The 20,937-nt window shown below is 37.1% G+C and overlaps 1 protein-coding gene across 1 annotated transcript; it reads left to right on the forward strand.

Annotated features, from left to right (window-relative positions):
* Positions 1 to 9,967: 9,967 nt before the first annotated feature.
* LOC139938696 (uncharacterized) lies at positions 9,968 to 18,633 on the forward strand. The gene is made up of 6 exons (XM_071934312.1): positions 9,968 to 10,079; positions 10,530 to 11,564; positions 12,946 to 13,075; positions 14,376 to 14,540; positions 16,925 to 17,007; positions 17,304 to 18,633. The coding sequence occupies exons 1-5, from the start codon at positions 9,968 to 9,970 to the stop codon at positions 16,956 to 16,958; spliced, it is 1,476 nt and encodes a 491-aa protein (XP_071790413.1). The 3' UTR covers positions 16,959 to 17,007; positions 17,304 to 18,633.
* Positions 18,634 to 20,937: the final 2,304 nt, after the last annotated feature.

A 20,937-nucleotide genomic window follows, 5' to 3' on the forward strand; every position in this document is an offset into this window, starting at 1 on the left:
TCGCCCGGCGCTGTAATGAGCTTCATCATCAACATGTGAATGCACACCGCTCGGTTTCCTAGCCTGCATATTCATGATCTCCTTCCCCCTGCTACACTCAAAAAAGTGAAACTCTGGTTCAGTAAATTAAACTCGAATTATTTAACTTGATAATACTTAGTACCGTTTTTTGTTGTTTTTACTTGCTCATTCTAATTGATTGAAACTTAAGTCTTGAAAAGTCAGATTTACTTTAATTATGTAAGTTGTTTATGTATAGGATAATGCCCGAGGTGCGCGCCATTCGTGGGTAAGAATGGCCCGAGGGCGAAGCCCGAGGGCCATTCGTACCCACGAATGGCGCGTTCACCGAGGGCATAATGCGACTTAACCCACACCTGTGACGTCATGCTATTGTTAAAATCGCTCCATTATTTCGCACGAATGGCGCGATATTGTTTAATTTTTAAGTCAATTGTTTGTATGTATTACGTAAGCTTGTTCACTCCAGTGAACACCATTGGTGGTGTGTGAACAATGGACGAAGACCAACATTTAGGAAATTATGCTCGTTCCTTCGATAGTGGCATCATAGATCGGGAGCGAAAGTGGCAGCAGATAAGTGATTTTGTTTCTTGACTTTAAGTAAATTTATACAAGTTAGTGATAGAAACAGACTATCAGATGATGTTGTAGCCGACTTTCTCGGTCTACAAAAAACCCAAAAGGTGAAGATAAAAGAAGTGACCTACCCGCGTACAAGCCTGTAGTTTCAGATTTGTTTTTAATAAACAAATTTAAGCTACCTTTATGATCAACAATTTCAGTTGAATTCCTGTTATTTTATGATGATATTGAAAAAAGTATCTTTGCAATCTTAAATTTTAGGGACTTTACTCACTTACCATGTTTGTGTATGATAAATTAAGCATTTTGAATTAATAAAAACAAAAAACAAAAATACTGGTTAAAATGAAATTGATTTATCTGACTTTAAGACCTGCTTAAATTACTGTTGTAGTTCTATAATTATTTTTTAACATCTCACCTAAATAATAATTTAATAATGTAGCTGTTCACTTGTGGAAAGTGTTAACGATCATTTTGCACTACATGTGTAGGTCCATTAACCTGTGTTAAAAACCATTAAAAACAAAATAATATAATGGTCCATGGCGTCATTGACTTCATGTACTTTATTCCCCAACTCTTTTATGCACAATGGGTGAATAGATGTACCCATCGCGCCATTCGTGCAAAATAATGGAGCGATCTAACAATAGCATGACGTCACAGGTGTGGGTTAACCATAAATAATAGGTCAAATCAACAAGAGTTACGATCAAGTAGTTACTACTAACACTTATTGGTTAGTGATACTTAAAAATAAAACTTTGCCACTTTTACTGCGGTTATTGAGTAAGAAATACTCAATTACTTGTATTGATGCTGAAGAGCTTAACTTAACAGTATGCGAATTTTTCGTAGCACAAACATGAGTAGAACGAACAAACAAGGCTTATGACTATTTGAGGGGGGGGGGACCATGGCATAATCTAACTTTCCATGCTCTAAGCATTTCAAACCCAAACCAAACGAAATACTTTACAATAGTTTTCTCATCTGTCACTCACCAATTATATTTAATTGACAGATACAAAATGAATGAAGATAATTTATAGCATATAGCTTGATCCCAATGTAAAGAAAACATATTGTATGTATTGAGTTTGAGGTTCACAATACTTGGACCAGCCGATTAACTCAACTTCATAGAACAAGTCATATGAATGTGCGCCCGTACCGGGCCATTTGGCCTGGTCCCCTGCCTATAGTGAATGGCTTCAAGTACTGCTTGTATGGGACCAACGTTTCCCACACCAACGGCATGGCACGCTCTCTCCGAACAACAACAGAGGAGCTCAAAGAGAGCAAGCCAGGGGAAGATTAGCTGTCCCCTGCATTGAAGACGTGATCAGTTACTTCGTTGAATGCCATTCATCATAGGTAAGAACATAATCCAAAAGGTGTTATTTTAGTTATTACACTATAGTAGTTGTGATATGCTCATTACTATTTTTTAAGTTAAACATTTCGTTGGAGTTGTAATGTTGAACCACGTTGTCCGTCTCCGTACACAACAACATGCTCAATATACTGACTGTGACATGCTAAAACTGACAATATGACTGAGTGATATAGGCCTCTTTGTATGACAGTTGCATTGGAGCATTTATTTAAATTAACTTGCCGTTTTCTAGTTTTGCTCGAGGGTTCGTGTTTTGCCCCCGAATAAATTAAGACAAAACAACACAAACACAAAGTGATAGTTACTCATTTTCAAGCTAGTTCTACTGAAGTGTGTGTGTGTTGCACCCCTAAAAGTTAAGTCCAAACTACAAAAACACAAAGTAATAGTTACTCATTTATAAACAAAGTTGGTTTTACCGAAGTTTATGTGTGTTGCACCCCAAAATATGGTCCAAACAACAAAAACATAAAGTAATAGTTACTCATTTATTAACAAAGTTGGTTTTACCGAAGTTTATGTGCGTTGCACCCCTAAAAATTAAGTCCAAACTACAAAAACACAAAGTAATAGTTACTCATTTTCAAGCTAGTTTTACTGAAGTGTGTGTGCGTTGCACCCCTAAAAATTAAGTCCAAACTACAAAAACACAAAGTAATAGTTACTCATTTATAAACAAAGTTGGTTTTACCGAAGTTTATGTGTGTTGCACCCCAAAATATGGTCCAAACAACAAAAACATAAAGTAATAGTTACTCATTTATTAACAAAGTTGGTTTTACCGAAGTTTATGTGCGTTGCACCCCTAAAAATTAAGTCCAAACTACAAAAACACAAAGTAATAGTTACTCATTTTCAAGCTAGTTTTACTGAAGTGTGTGTGCGTTGCACCCCTAAAAATTAAGTCCAAACTACAAAAACACAAAGTAATAGTTACTCATTTATAAACAAAGTTGGTTTTACCGAAGTTTATGTGTGTTGCACCCAAAAATATGAAGTCCAAACAACAACAACATAAAGTAATAGTTACTCATTAATTAACAAAGTTGGTTTCACTGAAGGTTCTGTATGTTACACATTAATAAATTGAGTCAAAAGAACAAAAACACAAAGTTATAGTTACTCATTTATAAACAAAGTTAGTTTTACTGAAGGGTTAGTGTTTTACACCAAAATGAATTAAGTCCAAACAACAAAAACACAAAGTAAGAGTTACTCATTCATAAAAAAAGTTGGGTTTACTGAAGGGTTTGTGTTTTACACCTAAATAAATTGAGTCCAAACAACAAAAACACAAAGTAATAGTTACTCATTTATAAACAAAGTTAGTTTTACTGAAAGGTTTTTGTTTTACACCAAAATAAACAACAAAAACACAAAGTAATAGTTACTCATTTATAAACAAAGTTAGTTTGACTGAAGGTTATGTGTGTTACACATAAATAAGTTAAGTCAAGCAACAAAAACACAAAGTAATAGTTACTCATTTATAAACAAAGTTAGTTTTACTGAAGGGTTTTTGTTTTACACCAAAATAAACAACAAAAACACAAAGTAATAGTTACTCATTTACAAACAAATTTAGTTTGACTGAAGGTTATGTGTGTTACACATAAATAAATTAAGTCCAAGCAACACAAAACACAAAGTAATAGTTACTCATTTACAAACAAAGTTAGTTTTACTGAAGGTATGTGTTTTACACTAAAGTAAATTAAGTAAATTAAAGTAAATTAATCAAAACAAACACAAAGTAAAAGTATTCATTTATATATAAAGTTGGGATTACTGAAGGTTATGTAATTTGCACTCAAATTAGTTAGGTCCAAACAACAAAAACACACAGTAATAGTTACTTGTTTGTAATTAAGTAAGTTTTACTGAAGGGTATGTAGTTTGCACAGAAATAAATTAAGTCCAAACAACAAAATATTTAGTTATAGTTACTCATTTATAAACAAATTTAGTTAACTTTGGCTTTAGACTACTGTAATTTAACAAACAAAAGAAAAATTAATCTTAATGATTTAATTGTGTTGTTCTCGTTTCTTTTATGACAGATAGTCAAGATGGCAGATGCACTTGTTGTACCATCGTGCATAATGTTGAGAGTCATCATCACCGAAGGAAACATCCAGAAGCTGATTCTACCCCCTGGGCTGGAAAGTGTGCAGGATTTGAAGAACCAAGTCAAGGAGAGGTTTGAACTCAAAGGGGAATTCAGTCTCCAATTCATTGATCCGGACTTTGATAATTTCATGAACTTATCATCACTCAAGGATATTAAAGACAGGGGAACTATCAAAGTCGTTCCACTTTCTATTCCTGATTCAGATTCAGACACAGACATTGACACTGTGTTTGATCCTTTGAGTAATTGATCTCTGCTGTCATCGTCCCCGTCGATGTCGGAAGCATCATCCATGTCTACTGCTGTAAGTACATGTAGTACAGATAGAGCACTTCAGTGGCCTACCGTCTTTCCAATCCCATTCTTCTCAATCGACACAGAGATGAAACTTTCAAACGGGGAAAAAACAGTTTGAGAAGGATGGAACTTTGACAAACCCCACAGGAATGAAATCTGATATTTTGGAAAAACTTGCTGAAGCCATGTTTAGCTACAAGGCCTATCCATCAGATGATCAGTTCTGCTCTGTAGCACAAGCATTTGTCAAGAAGCACCCATACCTGAAAGAACCAGGTGCTGCCACTGGCTAACTTGGTTGGAAAATAAGCCTTAAACTCAAGATGGGTAACTATAGATCAAAATTGCGAAATCACGGATGCACAGAACTAACTGTAAAATCACTCTAAATCAGCCAAGAACATAACAAAAAAACAAGAAAGGCAGAAGGCAGAAGTTAACTACCTCCCTGAATTTCCTGGTGATGAAACAGCTGCAAGCTCTGAAAAGGAACGGACTGTTCTTCTTGATTAATTGAAGAAAACACACAATGGAAAGTGATTATGGAAAAAATGGCAAAGACATTTTTCCCACCGCAGACAAGAAGTAGTTCTTCAAAAACCATATGTTGTTCTAAAGAATAGTGATTGAAACCAGCTGACCACTTGCCAATGTAATGCTATAATTAATCATGTACCTTTATACAAGTTTTACTGAACAATCCTTTTTTCTACTTATTACTTAAAGGGACATGTTGCCTTGGATTGGTCGAGTTGGTCCATGAAAAGTGTTTGAAACCAAGGAAAAGTGTATCAAACGGTTTCAAACACTTTTCAATGACCAACTCGATCGATCCAATGCAACGTTTCCCTTTAAAGTGATGTAACATTAAGGTTGAGCAAGCTGAATATCTATATCCAATGCTAGACATTACAATGACCTAAAGTTGATTTCTCTGCACTTTTTAAGGATTTTTTTAAAGGTCAACTAAATGGATCCTTAGCTTAAAAATTATTGTTTGTAAATAATAACCTGCAGTAGGTCTCTTTGCTAGAGACACCTTATTGAAGTACATTATCTTTTATTATTCCACTAATTTTACTCGCTTAACAAAGACTAACAAAAATACATCTTTCGGGGGGGGGGGGGTGTTAACTTGAAATTTATTTTTTAAAAGAATAGTCCAAAAAAGTCTTATCTTATAAATGCATTCTAAACCTGCTTGATATAGCTTGTCAGCCAGATGCTTTTTCTTCAAAAGTTCTTTTTGAAAAATCTGTACTTTAGTTATGTTCCACACCGTCAAGAGAATATTGTTTTGAAGCGTATGACCACTTGCCAAAAAAATACTGTATTTAATAACGTCCGTGTCAGATAATTGAGACGTTAACAAATGAAAGTTGTATCATAAACACAACTAAAAATTGATACAACAAAGCAAGGTATTTTTTATGTGATTATGCTATGAAGTTAAAGGGTCTGTATGGGTACTTTTTGTGTGATACAAAACACAATATCCACAGATTTACATTAAACTCATACAGTTTTAAAATAATGATAGTAGAAAGCTTCCCTTACAATGTTACTTGCTGAGGAATGAGTAAACCATTTTTTTTCTCAAAAACTACAGCACCTCAGCAAGTAATATAAGCTTTCTACTGTCAATATCTTCAAACGATGTAAGTTTAATAGGAATCTGTGGAAATTGTATTATGTGTTACAAAAAGTACCCAAATTCTTCAAGAGTGTTCAAACGAGTTTGCTGATGTTATTGTTAAAAATTATTGTTGTTGTTGTTGTTCATATTATGTTTACATAAAATAAATACGTTCATGGTAGATAATTGCACAAACCGCAAGTCAAACCTTACTGAATTTGGAGTGTCAATAATTTTAGTAACACACAGAAATCACTTTCATGATTTTGTTTGAGTGTTATTTACAAATATCAGTATGTAATTTACCCCCTAATTGGTTAATTTCCTCAACTCAGTTAATTTCCGTCAACTCTATGACTTAAATTGTTAACACATTGATTTGTGTTAATTCTTGCATCATAATATTACACACCAGTATAAAATCACACTGCGAATTAAGTTTAAAACATTTAAGTACTATTATTGTAGCTGTAATTCAGTTTAATTTCATGTGCAATCTGAATAAATACCTTGTGGAATCTACCTCAATCAATTAAACTTGCCCGGATCATTTTATTTTTGTGATTGTTAAATGTGAGTAGCACAAACTTAAATTATTTGCGCCTATTTACCTTGCAAAATCAAGTTACATACAATAATATAATTTTGTTAGGTTAATAACTAAATTCAAATAAATCAAACAAACCCATACTGAGTAAAATTGAATTGATTTAATCAATTGGTTTTTAGTTAATTTTACTTCAAATGAAAAGTAGCGCTCACTTCGAATGGTAAGTTAATTCAACTTACCATAGGAAGTAATATTAGTTGCATCACAATGAGTAAATTGGGCTGTGATATTTTAAGTTTAACAAACTTGGGGAATACAAGTACAAAGAACTTATATTCTTGTCCCGTTCAATTTACTCAATTATATCGAGTCAACAAACTTGCCTTAATACAATTAATGAATTCGAAGAAAACGCGTTTTGAGTTTATTTTACTTACAATTAAACGTAGCGCCTACTTCTAGCCTCAATTTATTTCAACTTGCCTTAGAATTGAGTAATAGTAAATGAATCGTAATATGTCATCCCAACTCATTTCAATTAGTAAAGCTAACTTGAAAAAGCGAGGAACACATAATTTTTAAGTTAACTGGACTTTGACATTTTAAGTTTAAATAACTTGAGGAATAAAAGTACCAAGAACTTAAATTCTTATCCCGTTCAATCTACTCAATAAAATTGAGGCAACAAACTTGCCTTAATAAAATTAAGTAAGTTGAACAAAACATTTTTTTGAGTGTACCCAGCTTTTGGTACACAAAGGAATATGGGCGACTGTTAATCCCTGATGACTTGGACAAAGGCCCTTTGTGCCCGGATTAGAGAAGGGTCCGATGGTGCAGACATGAATACGAATTTAAGGATGGACTTACAGTTTAACGGCACAGGACCAAAGAAGAATACAAATATTTCTCCCTAAAATACCTAATCTCCATTTATAGTCCCAAAATAAATTGTGGATTCAGCCATGTTTACTTTCCACAACTGACAAGTTGTTTCTTTTAATTATGGTGTTGCACGATTTAAACGGGCTGTAATGTTTACTTTTTTTTTTTTTTTTTTTTGCTCATCACGCCTACTTCACTGACGACAGCCAAATTAAGTCCAACGGGGAAAAAACTTACAACAACCTTAATGTATTACTCAATATTTTATTCAGCTTACACGATAAATTTAGTCAGATATAAATACTTTTATCGCACTATCTATATTGTGTACTGACACAAATTTACTAACGTATAATCATTTCTAGATACATGTCTTTGAAATAAACGAACACTTAGCTTAGGCTGCATGGTACAGAAAAAAAGATTTATTCAAACAAGAGGGCGCACTTTCGCATGGTTCCTTATATTGTATCACGCACGCAGACGTACCAACACGTCTGGCATACGACCTGTGAAGACATCGTTGTGAGCAAACCGACGACAGATTCTAGTGAAGATTTACTTCTAAGTATTTATTCGAATTTGTTTTAATCAGTTGTTTTAATGAGTTCAAACTAAACAATTATATTAAGCTTTGATATCAGATGCTGACTACATGGGTATGTTCAGACACAGACCCGAACCGGTCTAACTTTTACGAGCAGCGGGGGGTGGTCGTAAAAATAAAAACCCATTGCGTTCAGACAGCACAGAGTTAAACCCGATCCGGTTTATCTTCGGTTTTAAGAGGTCAAAGTAGACGCGACCCGTTGCTCTAACATCCGGTTTTATTCATCAGATTCACGCACCGAGTATGCCGAGATACTGAGTGTCCCATGCCCTGGATGATCAGACAGGGCATAAATATTGGATACAAATGGCTCAATCGAACGCGGTAACAGTTTTACCGTTAGGAGGATATGGGCACTTAAAACAAACATGAACACGACTCGAAATTATTTTTTTAAACAAACAAAATATTGATACAAACCGCCGAGAAAACTCACCAAAATATTGTCCATATTCCATGAAACAGAACACGTTTTATTTTTGTGTTTTGTTTTAAACCATTGTTTCCGATTTAATAAATACTTTTAGTTTGTACTTCAATCGATTGGAAGTTGCGATCTCTCAAAAGCTGGTGCCGCGATTTTTATTCCGATTCGTTCATAAACACAACTACACACGTGCAAGTTACGTAAATACATGTACTTTGCAGTATTTTCCCACTTCCCAACAACGTGGTGATATTGCTGGCGTAGGGAATTTCCCCTACACACAGCCTCGCGCCCACTGCAGTTCATTCTCCTAGATTGAAAGTACAGCACGCTAGTAACGGTGACGGCAATAGAAAGGCACATCCACGGGATCGGTGATGGTAACTATGGGATATCAGAGAGTGATCACTATGGGATGGCAGCGCTGTACACGTGAGAAGCATTACAAAAATGCTTCTTCGCTGCGCTCGTAGTATACGCATGAAAAACAGTTTCAATTTATTGTAGGACACTCAACAAAAAAGCTTGGAAAATATAATTTTGTTTCAGAATTTAATAAATCATGGGCGTGGGCCTGTGTTAAACTGCATACACCGATCGAGAGGGTTTCGCCAACTCGGTAAGCGGCAAGAAAGTAATATAAATACTCGGTGCTTTTCAGCATCAGAGGCAACAGAAACCGTATACAAATACTCCGGGTCCCGGGCGTGTGCATTGAACCACACAATGGGTCGTCCGTTGTGAGTTAAAACCGGATGTCATTCTGTCCACACGCAGTGTTAAAAGATAAACCCGAACCGGTTTAGACTTAGACCGCCTCGCTGGACGGTTTAAGTTTTGGGGTTTAAACCCGATCCGGTCTAACTTTATTTGCGTTCACACGCACAAAAGTTGAACCCGAACCGGTCTAAGTGGACTTAGACCAACTTTAGTACGGCGTGTGAACGACCTCCATATGTCAATTTGAAAAGGAGGTAGATAAGGCTGTTGGCTAAACGTTGGGAGCGAAGTCTTTCCAGCTTATTCAGTCTGTAGTTGTGGGCAGTAACCCTATAATCCCTTAATTGTCAGCCACTTGACAAAGGACCCGTCGAGCCTATTGTTAGTGCCCCGGCCCATCCAGACCCAACACCATTGTGTTGAGGTTGTGAAGGTTTAATGAGCAAAGGTGAGCAACTTTAACCCCTGATAAGCGGATTATTCATGACACCAGTCATTTCTGTTGTTGATCGGCAAACCGCCAGATTCGGCCCGTTTCGGCCTAGCTCTCGGGCGGTTAAATAGATACGTGCTCCCTAATATACGTGTGACTATAACTTTGGCAGCCTGAAGTGTATAAGTGCGTAATAAAGCCAAAAGAACTAGATTTATAAAACAAGGGGGAATTTATTCTATGCAATAGCGTGATTGAAGATCTTGCATTATGAATTGGGCATCTCGTTGCAGATTGTGGATTGCATTCATCTTGATCTTAATGAGCTGTGTGTTAGATTTCTCCTTTGACTTGAAGTCAACACCAGTTGTGATATGCGTAGGTAAGTCCTTCAAAACCATTGATACAAATGCAACTCGTAAAAAGCAAAGAGAAATATATTCGAGATTTAACAATTTCGAGCATTGCTGGCTTTACCTTGGCCCGAATTTCATGGAGCCCCTTTACTCGAAAAGATTGCTTAACAATATTGTCTGCTAAACAAAAGTGTGTAGGATACCAACCACAAATTGTACACATGCTATGGTGTGTTTGCTGTTAACGTTATTCTGGTAGGTACAAATAGGTAGGTAAACAAGTATGTTGTCTGACACGGAATGAGCAATGTAGAACCTGAGTGCGACTAGAACTATATGATGTGGTAGTTACGTGTGATTTTAATTGCAAGCCTGAGGCAACTCGCAACACTTGCGACAACTCTTTTTGGCACTAGCGGGGCTCTGATGAACATCTCAAATGTAATGATTGTTTGCTTTCTTTATTAATTTTTCAGGATTGTTGATTGTTCTGCTGTCCATATCTCTTGGTGTTGCCTTGCACATAAGTCTGATACCCTGCTCTGAGACTCACACTCTTCGAAGTCTTCTTATTTGTTATGTATGTAATGTGTACGATGCGATTTGGGTCCGCTACGTCTTCATGCCAAAGATGACCAAGCTATGGAAGAGCACCCGAGAAGCACAGGAATCCCTGCTCCGAGTTTTAATCAAACGAGACGCAGGCACGGAGTATGGCAAAGAGCATCGTCTTGAAGAAATCCTATCCTTGAAGGAGTTACAAACAAAGCATCCACTGACTGACTACGACCACTACCGGAAGTATGTTCAGAGACTGACTGATGGAGAACCGAACGTCTTTGTTGGAGAAACTTTAGTTCGATTTGGTCTTACATCTGGAACTACAGGACCTAGCAAGGTGATACCAATCGTCCAATCACAACTTAACATGGTTAACTTCTCAATCTTCATCGCCAGGCGTTGTGTTGCTGGGGAGTATCTCGAGTGCCCAAGCCCCGCACAGAGATACATTTTTTGCCTTTCAAAAAATAATTCTTTGAAATCAAAATCTGGCGTGAAATTCGGACGTGCAATCCAGGTTCCTGATAAAGGCCATAAATTCTTCAGCATGCAGAACACTCCAAATGCTGGATTTGAAATCCAGACCGACTTTGAACTGTTATACGTTCATCTCTTGTTTGGCTTAATGGACAGAAATCTAGGCGCGATCTTCACGGTGTTCACTTTTCAGCTTGCAAGAGTAATAACCGTTCTTAGAGAAAACTGGAAAATGTTGGTGGATGATATACAAACAGGAAGAGTGAATCTTGATTTAAATATACCTCCAAGCATCTTAGAAAGTCTCAATTCTTCATTGACACCCAACCCACAGCGAGCTGATGAACTAACGGTGGAGTTCTCCAAGGGATTCCGGGAAATATTTGCCAGAGTCTGGCCAAACCTCAAACTAATTGTGTCGGCTGAGCAAGGAGGTCACTTGCATAAAATTAAAGCCTCGGGACAAACGGAAGGTAAGTAAGTATCTACATAGATATCATGATATGTAAACTGGCAAACATGTAAAGTTTTAAATCGATCGGCCATCTGGGTCACGAGAAAATAGTGAAAACAGATTACACATTTGGCATTACATCGTTCAAACAAGGAATAAAACGATCACACTGAGCGATAAACACCAGACGGGAAATTAGTTTTATTCGTTTCTCCTCAAATAACAATTTTTGTTTGAAAAATTTAAATATTTTTGTCTGAAACATCGAATAAGACATTTCAGTCGCAAATATTTCAAGGGATGTTTTCTACTGAACGAAAAAAAATGTCAAGTCGTGAACTTTGCTGAATTTCATTTGAAGTGTGTTCAATCAATAAGAAATCAAGTCATATGACTATAAATAAATTGTAATTTAAAAAAAAATTATCATAGCGACATTTTCTGAAAGATTAGCGAAAAGCTCCGCTACGTAATCACTCGTGTTACGTCATAGTCAGGAGCTCCAATTTGTATAGCCGTCAAAACAGATCAGCATTACATTCCAATGGTGAACAAACGCATTATAAACAAGTTAAAATGCATTTCCGTTTAAACAAATCCGCTCAAGTAGCTGTTTAATAACATAGCACGAATTGGTCAATCCATATACAATGATATCTTAAGCAAGGCCAAGCCACACGTCCCATCAGAGGGAGTGTCAATCAACATGAGACCTTGTTTTTATTAGAAGGGGCAGACCAACACTTTGTCAGCATCCGTTGTGTATAAAATAGGTATGTTATTTTGTCAATTAATCCAGCAACACTTGGACAACATACGACATACTTCATAAATAATGACATCTTTGAGAAAATGCTGTAGACAAACCCATTCGACCCGTGGAAATGATAAAACAACATTTGCTGAACACTTAAGCCATTGGACCCTTTCGGTTCAGAAAAAAAATAAAAGTTCACAGATTTACAAATAACTTACAGGGTTTACAGAAGGCAATGATGACAGACTTCTCTTGAAATATTATTCCATGAAATGCTTTATTACCGATTGAGCCTAAAATTTTACAAATTTGTTATTTGATATAGAAGTTGCGGTACACAAAGTGTGGGCCTTGGAAAACACTGTTTACCGAAAGGGTCCAACAATGGCTATAACGCAGGTACGTTTAGTCCCCACATCAAGAATATCCCTCGCGAGTACGTGGCCGCCCCGTGTTGATGAAAATGACAAAAACACGACTTGTCCAGAAAGAACACAAGCATTATGAATTGGATTCGAGCTTCAAACTCGGTCATCGAAACTTGAAACTCAGCTCTACACAGCCCTGAGAAAAATATGTAGAAGTCAATCCACATCCGTTTCACAACTCCTCCGTTGTATTTCTCTTGTTTTCTTAACCACAGGCATTCCGATCCTTGCTGCGGATTACGGAAGTACAGAAGGAGAGTTCGCTTTAAATCTCCATCCACCAAAGATTCAATATGTCCTGCTACTAGACCAAGCTGTCTATGAATTCATTCCAGAAAAACACACGTAAGCTAATTGATACTAAGTTTCACTTCTCATGCAAAGTAGGGTAGCTCTTATTAATGTTATGCCAAAATGAGGTTTGGACATGTTTGGTAATTTCAAAGACCAGTATGCTCACTTGATGCATCCAAACATTATGCATAAAATACACAACCTGTGAAAATTTGAGTTCAACTGGTCATCGAATGTGCATCACCATGTCGCTTGAATTATGTGAGATGTCATAAATGTAAAACATACATCAGCCCATGTAGTGAGATACGTTCCTATAATGCCTGCTTAGGGTTATCTGCACATGAGTTTAAGGAAAACAAGCAAGCTCTTTAGTTAGACTCAATTCACCATGATACCGTGCACAACAACCGAAAAAGCATCGAAAGGAACTAGCACTGAGTTGTTTGTTTACCCTGAAAACTCATTACAAATGCCATGCCTGCTCACATTGAAGCAATTATCTGCAAAGCCTTGGCCTTAAAAAGTCACCTACAAATATCATTTATTTTCCTTCAAACATTAGAGTATATGTAAATGAACAATAAAATTATTTTTTGAGTGATTTTTGGGAACGATTTATATGTTTAAAACATAGATAAAGTTGTTTGAGGGTGACTCCGCCTACCCCTTTTGTGGCGTCAATCGAGGCAGACTTTGCCTCGATCGAACATTGAACACACGTACGTGCAAGTATATGCAAGTCCTAGTCGTGAGTTTCGTTTCGAAGAAAGGTTTATTTCTTGCATTTTCCGGCAATGTTGACCACGTGTATTGCTACTTGAGGCAGCCAAACAACTATAAATTTGGTCAGTTTGCAAAGTGGTCCGGTCCGGTTATTTCCAGCGCTGTGCAGCACAAACTTTCAGCCCCGTGCTTCAAATATTGCGCCTCGAGAGACGCCACGAACAGCGCCCTCTCAGGTCGGGCCTACTTTTAAATTTGTTAGTAAAATGGAAACTAAATTTGTAGAACCTTAGTTAACTGATTATTCATTTTTTACTCATCAAAACACATATTTTAGTTATCTTGACAAAATACCACTTCCAGGTGACTTTAATGTGACGTCATTGCCATTCTGCGTTGATACCAATCAGTAATATCCCCCAAAATGAAGTTCCAAAGAAGAACATGTGCTTTTCTCGTTAGCGTCGCAACGTTTAGTCGTCTTCAACTTCATTCAATCATTGTTAATGTGTTGTAAACGTTGTTAGTTATGGCTGTGTTAACAACTACATGTACATTTTGTTGAATTTATTTGTTTTGCATGGTTTTGTTTGTATTTGATTATCCATTTATTACTCAATTGAAGAGCCGAGAAGCAGCCAGACACTCTCTTGGTTGACGAAGTTGAGCAAGGGGAACGATATGAACTCGTTATCACAACTAGGGGTGGACTATTTCGATTCCGCATGGGAGAAATGATCCAAGTGGTAGGCTTTCACGAGGAATGTCCCATTATAACGATCAAGGAAAGGTAAGTACGATAATCTACTAGTCTATGTGATGGATGAACAGAGTCGACTGGATGCCCAAGTGAGGTTACACACTGTTTATTTATCATCCTTCGAAACCAAAGATACGTGTTTTTTGTGCGAATTCGACATTCACACACCACGGTCGCTATACTCCCTTAATTGCTTCCTTAAAGCCATTATACACTAATTTCTTTGGAACTGAAAAAATATAAAAGTTCAGAGATTTACAAATAACTTACGGGGCATGAAATGCTTTACTTTTTGAGACTAAACATTAAAACAATTGTCAGTTCTCGTTAGTGAGAATTACGGATTTACTGTAAACACATGTCATGACAGGGTGAAACGTACGGAAACAACAGTTGGTTTTCTCCGTTATTTTCTCACCACTCTAATTTTCACAGGTTTGTTATTTTATACATAAATTGTGATACAGGAAGTGTGGGCCTTTGGAAAATACTGTTTACCGAAAGTGTCCAATGGGTTAATTTATCATTCAAAACCCACATCACAACACTACTTTAAGTGTAGTCCAAATTCCTTAACAAACTGAAATGTCGTTGTTTGCTTTGTAGGGTCAGTGACGTATTTAACATGTGTAATGAACGTGTCGGCTTACCTTTGGTTGCGGACGCGATTGAACGAACTGTAGCCAACTGTCCAGAGAAGACGCTTTTTAACTGGACTTGTTCAGAGGGTACATTACTGGCTGATGAAACAAATGGTAAAGATTGTTGTCGATTGTTTAATGGAATGCATTCCGATATGTACACAATGTGTAATTTACATATTTGTCTTATTTAAGGCCAGTGTTGTGACATGTTCGTTGCATACAACTGGTTAATGTGTTAATTAATACGTCTTTAGGCTATAGCATTTGGGCTAGATTATACATTAATCAGCGTCATTCTACTCAAGCGACATCGTAAGGCCCTCAAAACAGTCACTCAATTTTACTTGTTTCTGTGTTTTGCGCTTAAAGACACTAGACACTATTTGTAATTGTCAAAGACTAGTCTTCTCACTTGGTGTATCTCAACATATGCATAAAATGACAAGCCTGTGAAAATTTTAGCTCAGTTCAAAGTTACGAGATAATAATGAAAGAAAAAACACCCTTGTCACACGAAGTTGTGTGCATTACAATGGTTGATTTCGAGACCCCAAGTTCTAAATCCGAGGTCTCGAAATCAAACTCATAAATGTTATGAGACCCTGCGTAATGCATGTGCACACGCTGTCAATCATTTTATTTGTGTAAGTCCGTTGACCTACTGTGGGCGGCGCTTATCTGTTATGAAGGATCTAGAATAATCTAGTGTAGTACTTTCTAGAAAACCACACACAAATCCTTTAAATACGGGCTGTGAGAAATTTTCGAGAGGACACATTACGCAAGACTGGTGGAAGCTACGACTTCTGTGATTGTGATACAACTCATTGAAGGAGCTTGTGATAGAGTTCGCGTTTGAACGAGTGCAGTTAAAGAGCGTATTTAGATTCCGGAAAGGACATTTTCGAACTTTAGTCTACAGTTCGGTATTTTGGGGCCTTTTCCCCATATTTTGTGGCGGGTGTCAGATTGTGTACCCGTTGTTGTTTCGTCTTCTTCTGGACATTTTATCGGAGTGAGTTTACCCCGTGATAGCTCATAGTCACATCGGCAAAGAACTTATTTATCGCCCCTGGAGCTGATCGTTTAAAGCCAGTGTTTGTGTTCCTCACCGTATCTTCTGTTGCTGTCGACGTATTAGCCCGTAAGATACTTATTTTGTATAAGAACCATTTGTTAATGTACATTTGATTTAATCAATCATTGTATATTTGTTAAACCGAATCGGTAACTGAAGTGGTTGATAGTTTTATCATTAAATCGCTTTGTTTCTGTGTTCTTATACATCAGTGTCACCTTGTTTGATTTCTTTGTTGCATCTGAGGAAATTCAGGCTTTTTGAGTGATTTATATTCACGGATAGTTTGGAGTTTTTTGGATCGTAACATAAAAAATTACTTCTTTCTCGAAAACTATGACACTTCAGAGAGAGCCGTTTCTCAAAAAGTTTTATACCATCAACCTCTTCCCATTACTCGTCACCAAGTAAGGTTTTATGCTAATAATTATTTTGAGTAATTACTAATAGTGTCCACTGCCTTTAATAGCTGGACTAATGTGTATCACTATGAATTGTTCTTTGTGTAATATTGACTTTTTAAAATGTATTTATTTGGGATATCTCTTTGTGAAAAGTCAGAATTTTTGAGCAAATTAGATTTCGCATCTATTTATTCTGATCACTTCAAACTCCCTTGTTTCATACATTTACAGTTTGTCAGTTTGTATTCTGGAAGTGAAATCCACGATATCTTGTTTTTCACCACATAGGAGAGTTAAACATGCGGTACATCTTGTTTCTTGAGTTCGATTCTCACTGCGGCAACGATTTGACCGAGGAGCAAATGTGTACCGTAAGTTTACAAATGGTTTGTTCTTCATTAAAAACATAGTGTTGTAGCCTTTACTGATTCTAAACTCATTTCCTAACTAGGGGTGCAGTTTAAGCCAACGGTAGTCTTTTGGTGACACTAAGCATCAGACTTACCAGGAAAATTCATTGTTACTCAGAAATACGTAAACAATGGAAACTGACCTAAAGTCTGCTGCCACCTAGCGTTACAAAACCTCCAATTGCTCATCATTATATGAAAGTAGTAATCTACTTTCAAATAAATTGTATTCCCTTTTTCTTTCTTGATATGCGAAGTTTGATACCAGCCTTGCCGAAAAGCACACACACTACAACGTATACCGACAAATCGGAAGGATTAAGAAACCACTAGTAGTTGTCGTCAAGCCTGGGTCCTTCAAGAAGCTACAGGATTTCATCTTATCAAACTCTGCAGCATCCTTCAACCAATTTAAGATGCCTAAGAAACTACGTACTAAGTCAACCCTTGAGTTTATGTTAGGATGCTCAGACGAACCGTTTCAAAATATGTTTGACAGTTCAACAAACTCTTGATTACGAAAACTTAAACTCTCCAGGGACATGTACCAGCACGTGTACTGCAGCCGAAGTAAGGGTGACTTTTTTTGTTAAATAATACAAAAAGTGTAAAGTTGACTCATATTAGGCTTTGAATCTTTGTATGGTTGAAGTTTAACGAGGTTTGTGCTAACACTATGTGCATATCTCTATTTTGAGATATCGGCGTGAGAGTATGGAGCGATTATGTACAAGCATGAATAATTAACCCGTAGGGTTAAACAATCTAATGTTTTGGTTTGGTTTAGGTTTTGATCTTAATGTGGTTTGGTTTTGGTTTGGTTTTGTTTGGTTTTGGTGATGGTGTTTGTTTTGATTTTTGTGTCGGTTTGGTTTCGGTCCGGTTTGGTTTTGGTTTTGACTTGGTTTGGTTTTGTTTTGAATTTTGGTTGGTTTTAACCAGCCAGCCTTGAATCCGAAAAGTAGTTTTGGGTTAGGTTTTTGTTTCGGCTTGGTTTTGTTTTAATAAACAGCTTGAAATCAGGAGTAGTTTTGGGTTAGAGTTAGCTCAAGTCCCTCAACTTATAGTTACTGGGGGCTTTTGGGTTTTGTCAATGGGGAAATAACTTGAGCAAATTTGCAAGACTTTGATGTAATTAAAGGCAGTGGTAATTGTCAACGACTAGCCTTCACAGTTGGTGTATCTCAACATATGCATGAAATAACAAACCTGGGAAAATTTGAGCTCAATCGGTCATCGAACATCGAAGAAAAAGACACCCTTGTCACACGAAGTTGTGTGCGTTTAGATGGTTGATTTCGAGACCTCAAGTTCTAAACTTGAGGTATTGAAATCAAATTCGTGGAAAATTACTTCTTTCTCGAAAACTATGGCACTTCAAAGGGAGCCGTTTCTCACAATGTTTTATACCATCAACCTCTCCGCATTACTCGTCACCAAAAAGGTTTTATGCTAATAATTATTTTGAGTAATTACCAATAGTGTCCACTGCCTTTAATACAGTCTGTAAACAACCTCGATATTGGACGCTATTTATATTGGTAATTACTCATAATAATTGTTAGCATAAAAACTTATTTGGTAACGAGCAATGGAGAGTTTTTGATAGTATAACACATCGTGAGAAACAGCTCTTTCTGAAGCAACTTGATTTTTTTCGAGAAACATGTAAACATTTAAATATTTATCTAAGTATTTTTTGGGGGTGGGGGCGGGGGCGGGGCACACCATACACGTGACAGAGCTAAATTTGGCAATGCAAACCAAACGATCTTACCACAAACATACAATAGTTGTTTGAGGACTGGACACAATCCCTAAGCTCACTGCAGTGACACAGACTCTACTGGACTGTATCTTAAAAAAAAATTCCGAATAAACGACCCCTTTTGTCATTATATACATGTTGTATTGATCAATGTTGTCGGTCTCGAGACCAGGGACCAATTTCATGGCTCTTCTTACCGTAAGCACAGAATCGGCGCCTACAGAAGCAGGGAATTATGTGCTTACGGCAAGCGTATTTCACAGTTTAGCGGCGAATTTCCCTTTCTGCGTGTGCGTACTCCACGTTCAGACATCCTACGCTTACAAGGCTAGTGCAAAAAATCGGCGCTTGCAGGTGACCGGGGAATCGTGATCGTAAGCACAGAATTCGGCGGTAAGCAAAGCCATGAAATTGGGCCCGGTCTCCCCCTTTGACCTACTGGTGTTGGTCTTGGTATCGGGTGTACCGGTCTTGACTACCACACTGGTATTGATTAGACAGTTAAAAAATATCTCAAAAGTTTGATGGAACCGCCAATAAAAACAATCACCTTTTCCCCTCAAAAGAAATGTTGACCCTGTACCGGTGAATTATTTATTACATGTTGCCTTGGATCGGTCGAGTTGGTCTTTGACAAGCTTTGAAACCGTTTGTTATGAAATGCATATGGTTAGAAAGATATTTTAAAAGTAGAATATAATGATCCACACAAGCATCACTCGAAATTGCACAGTTTTTCCTGTTACGTCGCGAACTAACAAGGTCGGCCATTATGGAGTCAACATTTTGACTTCACAAAATGGCTGACCGCGTTTCTTCGCGACGTAAAGGGAAAACCGTGCAATTTCGAGACATGTGTGTGTGGAACATTATATTCTACTTTTAAAATATCTTTCTAACCATATGCATTTCATAACAAACGGTTTCAAACGCTTTTCAAATACCAATTCGTCCGATCCAAGGCAACGTGTTCCTTTAAAATTAATTATGCCTTGATTGACTATCACAATATTATTCAAAGTACTTAATTGAAATCAATAATTTCTTCTAACACACGATCCCCTTCGTCTTCAATTGAAATCAGTGTAGTTTTCCACATCTCAATGAGTAAGTCGTTGGTGCTGGAATCCCGGATGGTCGCAAGATGGGCCTGGCTCTTACTGGTGAAGAACTCATTGCAGTGAGCTTCAGCATCATGCCACGATTTCCTCTGGCCGAAGAAGCGGTAGCAGTTTCCCTCGTAAAATGACTAAAGAGGTGGACACGCTTGGGCTCGAGAAAAACCTAGTCGCATGACGGACAAGAAAACAAAAGAAATGTTCGTGACTATAAAATATAGCCATGATTCTTGAACGAGTATTGGTCATGCACTTCAGGTCGTGTCTTTTTGAGTAGTGTGTGAATTTTGTATCGAAGTTCTCTTCCTTTATCGGCCTTTCACAATCTTTCTAAAACTGAAATTTAATCATTGTCTTTTTGAAGACAAGTTTATATTGATGTAACCATGAAGATGCTCAGCCCACTTTTATAATTAAGATTGCAATTCAAAACTATTAGTAATATCCCTTCACATTTCAGTTGTCCCACTATTTTAAGAAAGTGAGTTAGAATGTCTTCATGTGCTGTCAAAGTGTTCATTTCGCACAGCGCAGTTGGTCTCATGAATAATAAAAAGGCTCTGTGTGACGGGGCCTTTAGAACTACCTACCTTCACATGCCCACAACAACACATAGAACATCCATAAGCGACGAGACAAGTTCAAAGTTCCATCCATGATTCAGGAAACTCGCCTTGTATGTCCTCCTTTCCGATCTTCAAACGTTTCTAACTGACTTTAACGATGAATATGTAGAACATGAGAATTTAACCTGAAGTGTCAGGCGGTACCGATGCAACCTAATGTTCTTACATTAAGGCGTAGGCACAAAAGCACAAACTCTTACCAAAAGAAACGGAATGAAGAAAACATTCATAGACGTTGAAAAACTGCTGAAAGTCTGAATGTTCTGTCGCAAGCCTTTGCAGTTAAACTAATGGACCATATCGATTGAGTTGCAGGTTTCATTTGTATCGGTACTGCACACAAAAGGTATTGATATTACCGCCAAACAAAAATACGTGC

The sequence above is a fragment of the Asterias amurensis genome, chromosome 6, assembly GCF_032118995.1.
Source record: "Asterias amurensis chromosome 6, ASM3211899v1".
NCBI lineage: Eukaryota > Metazoa > Echinodermata > Asteroidea > Forcipulatida > Asteriidae > Asterias > Asterias amurensis.

Excerpts from the sequence above, each read along its gene's own strand:
- LOC139938696 (XM_071934312.1), top strand. The coding sequence starts at position 9,968 with ATGAATTGGGCATCTCGTTGCAGATTGTGGATTGCATTCATCTTGATC. Across the intron at positions 10,080-10,529 it reads ACCAGTTGTGATATGCGTAG|GATTGTTGATTGTTCTGCTG; the intron begins GTAAGTCCTTCA and ends TTAATTTTTCAG. Across the intron at positions 13,076-14,375 it reads TTCATTCCAGAAAAACACAC|AGCCGAGAAGCAGCCAGACA; the intron begins GTAAGCTAATTG and ends ACTCAATTGAAG.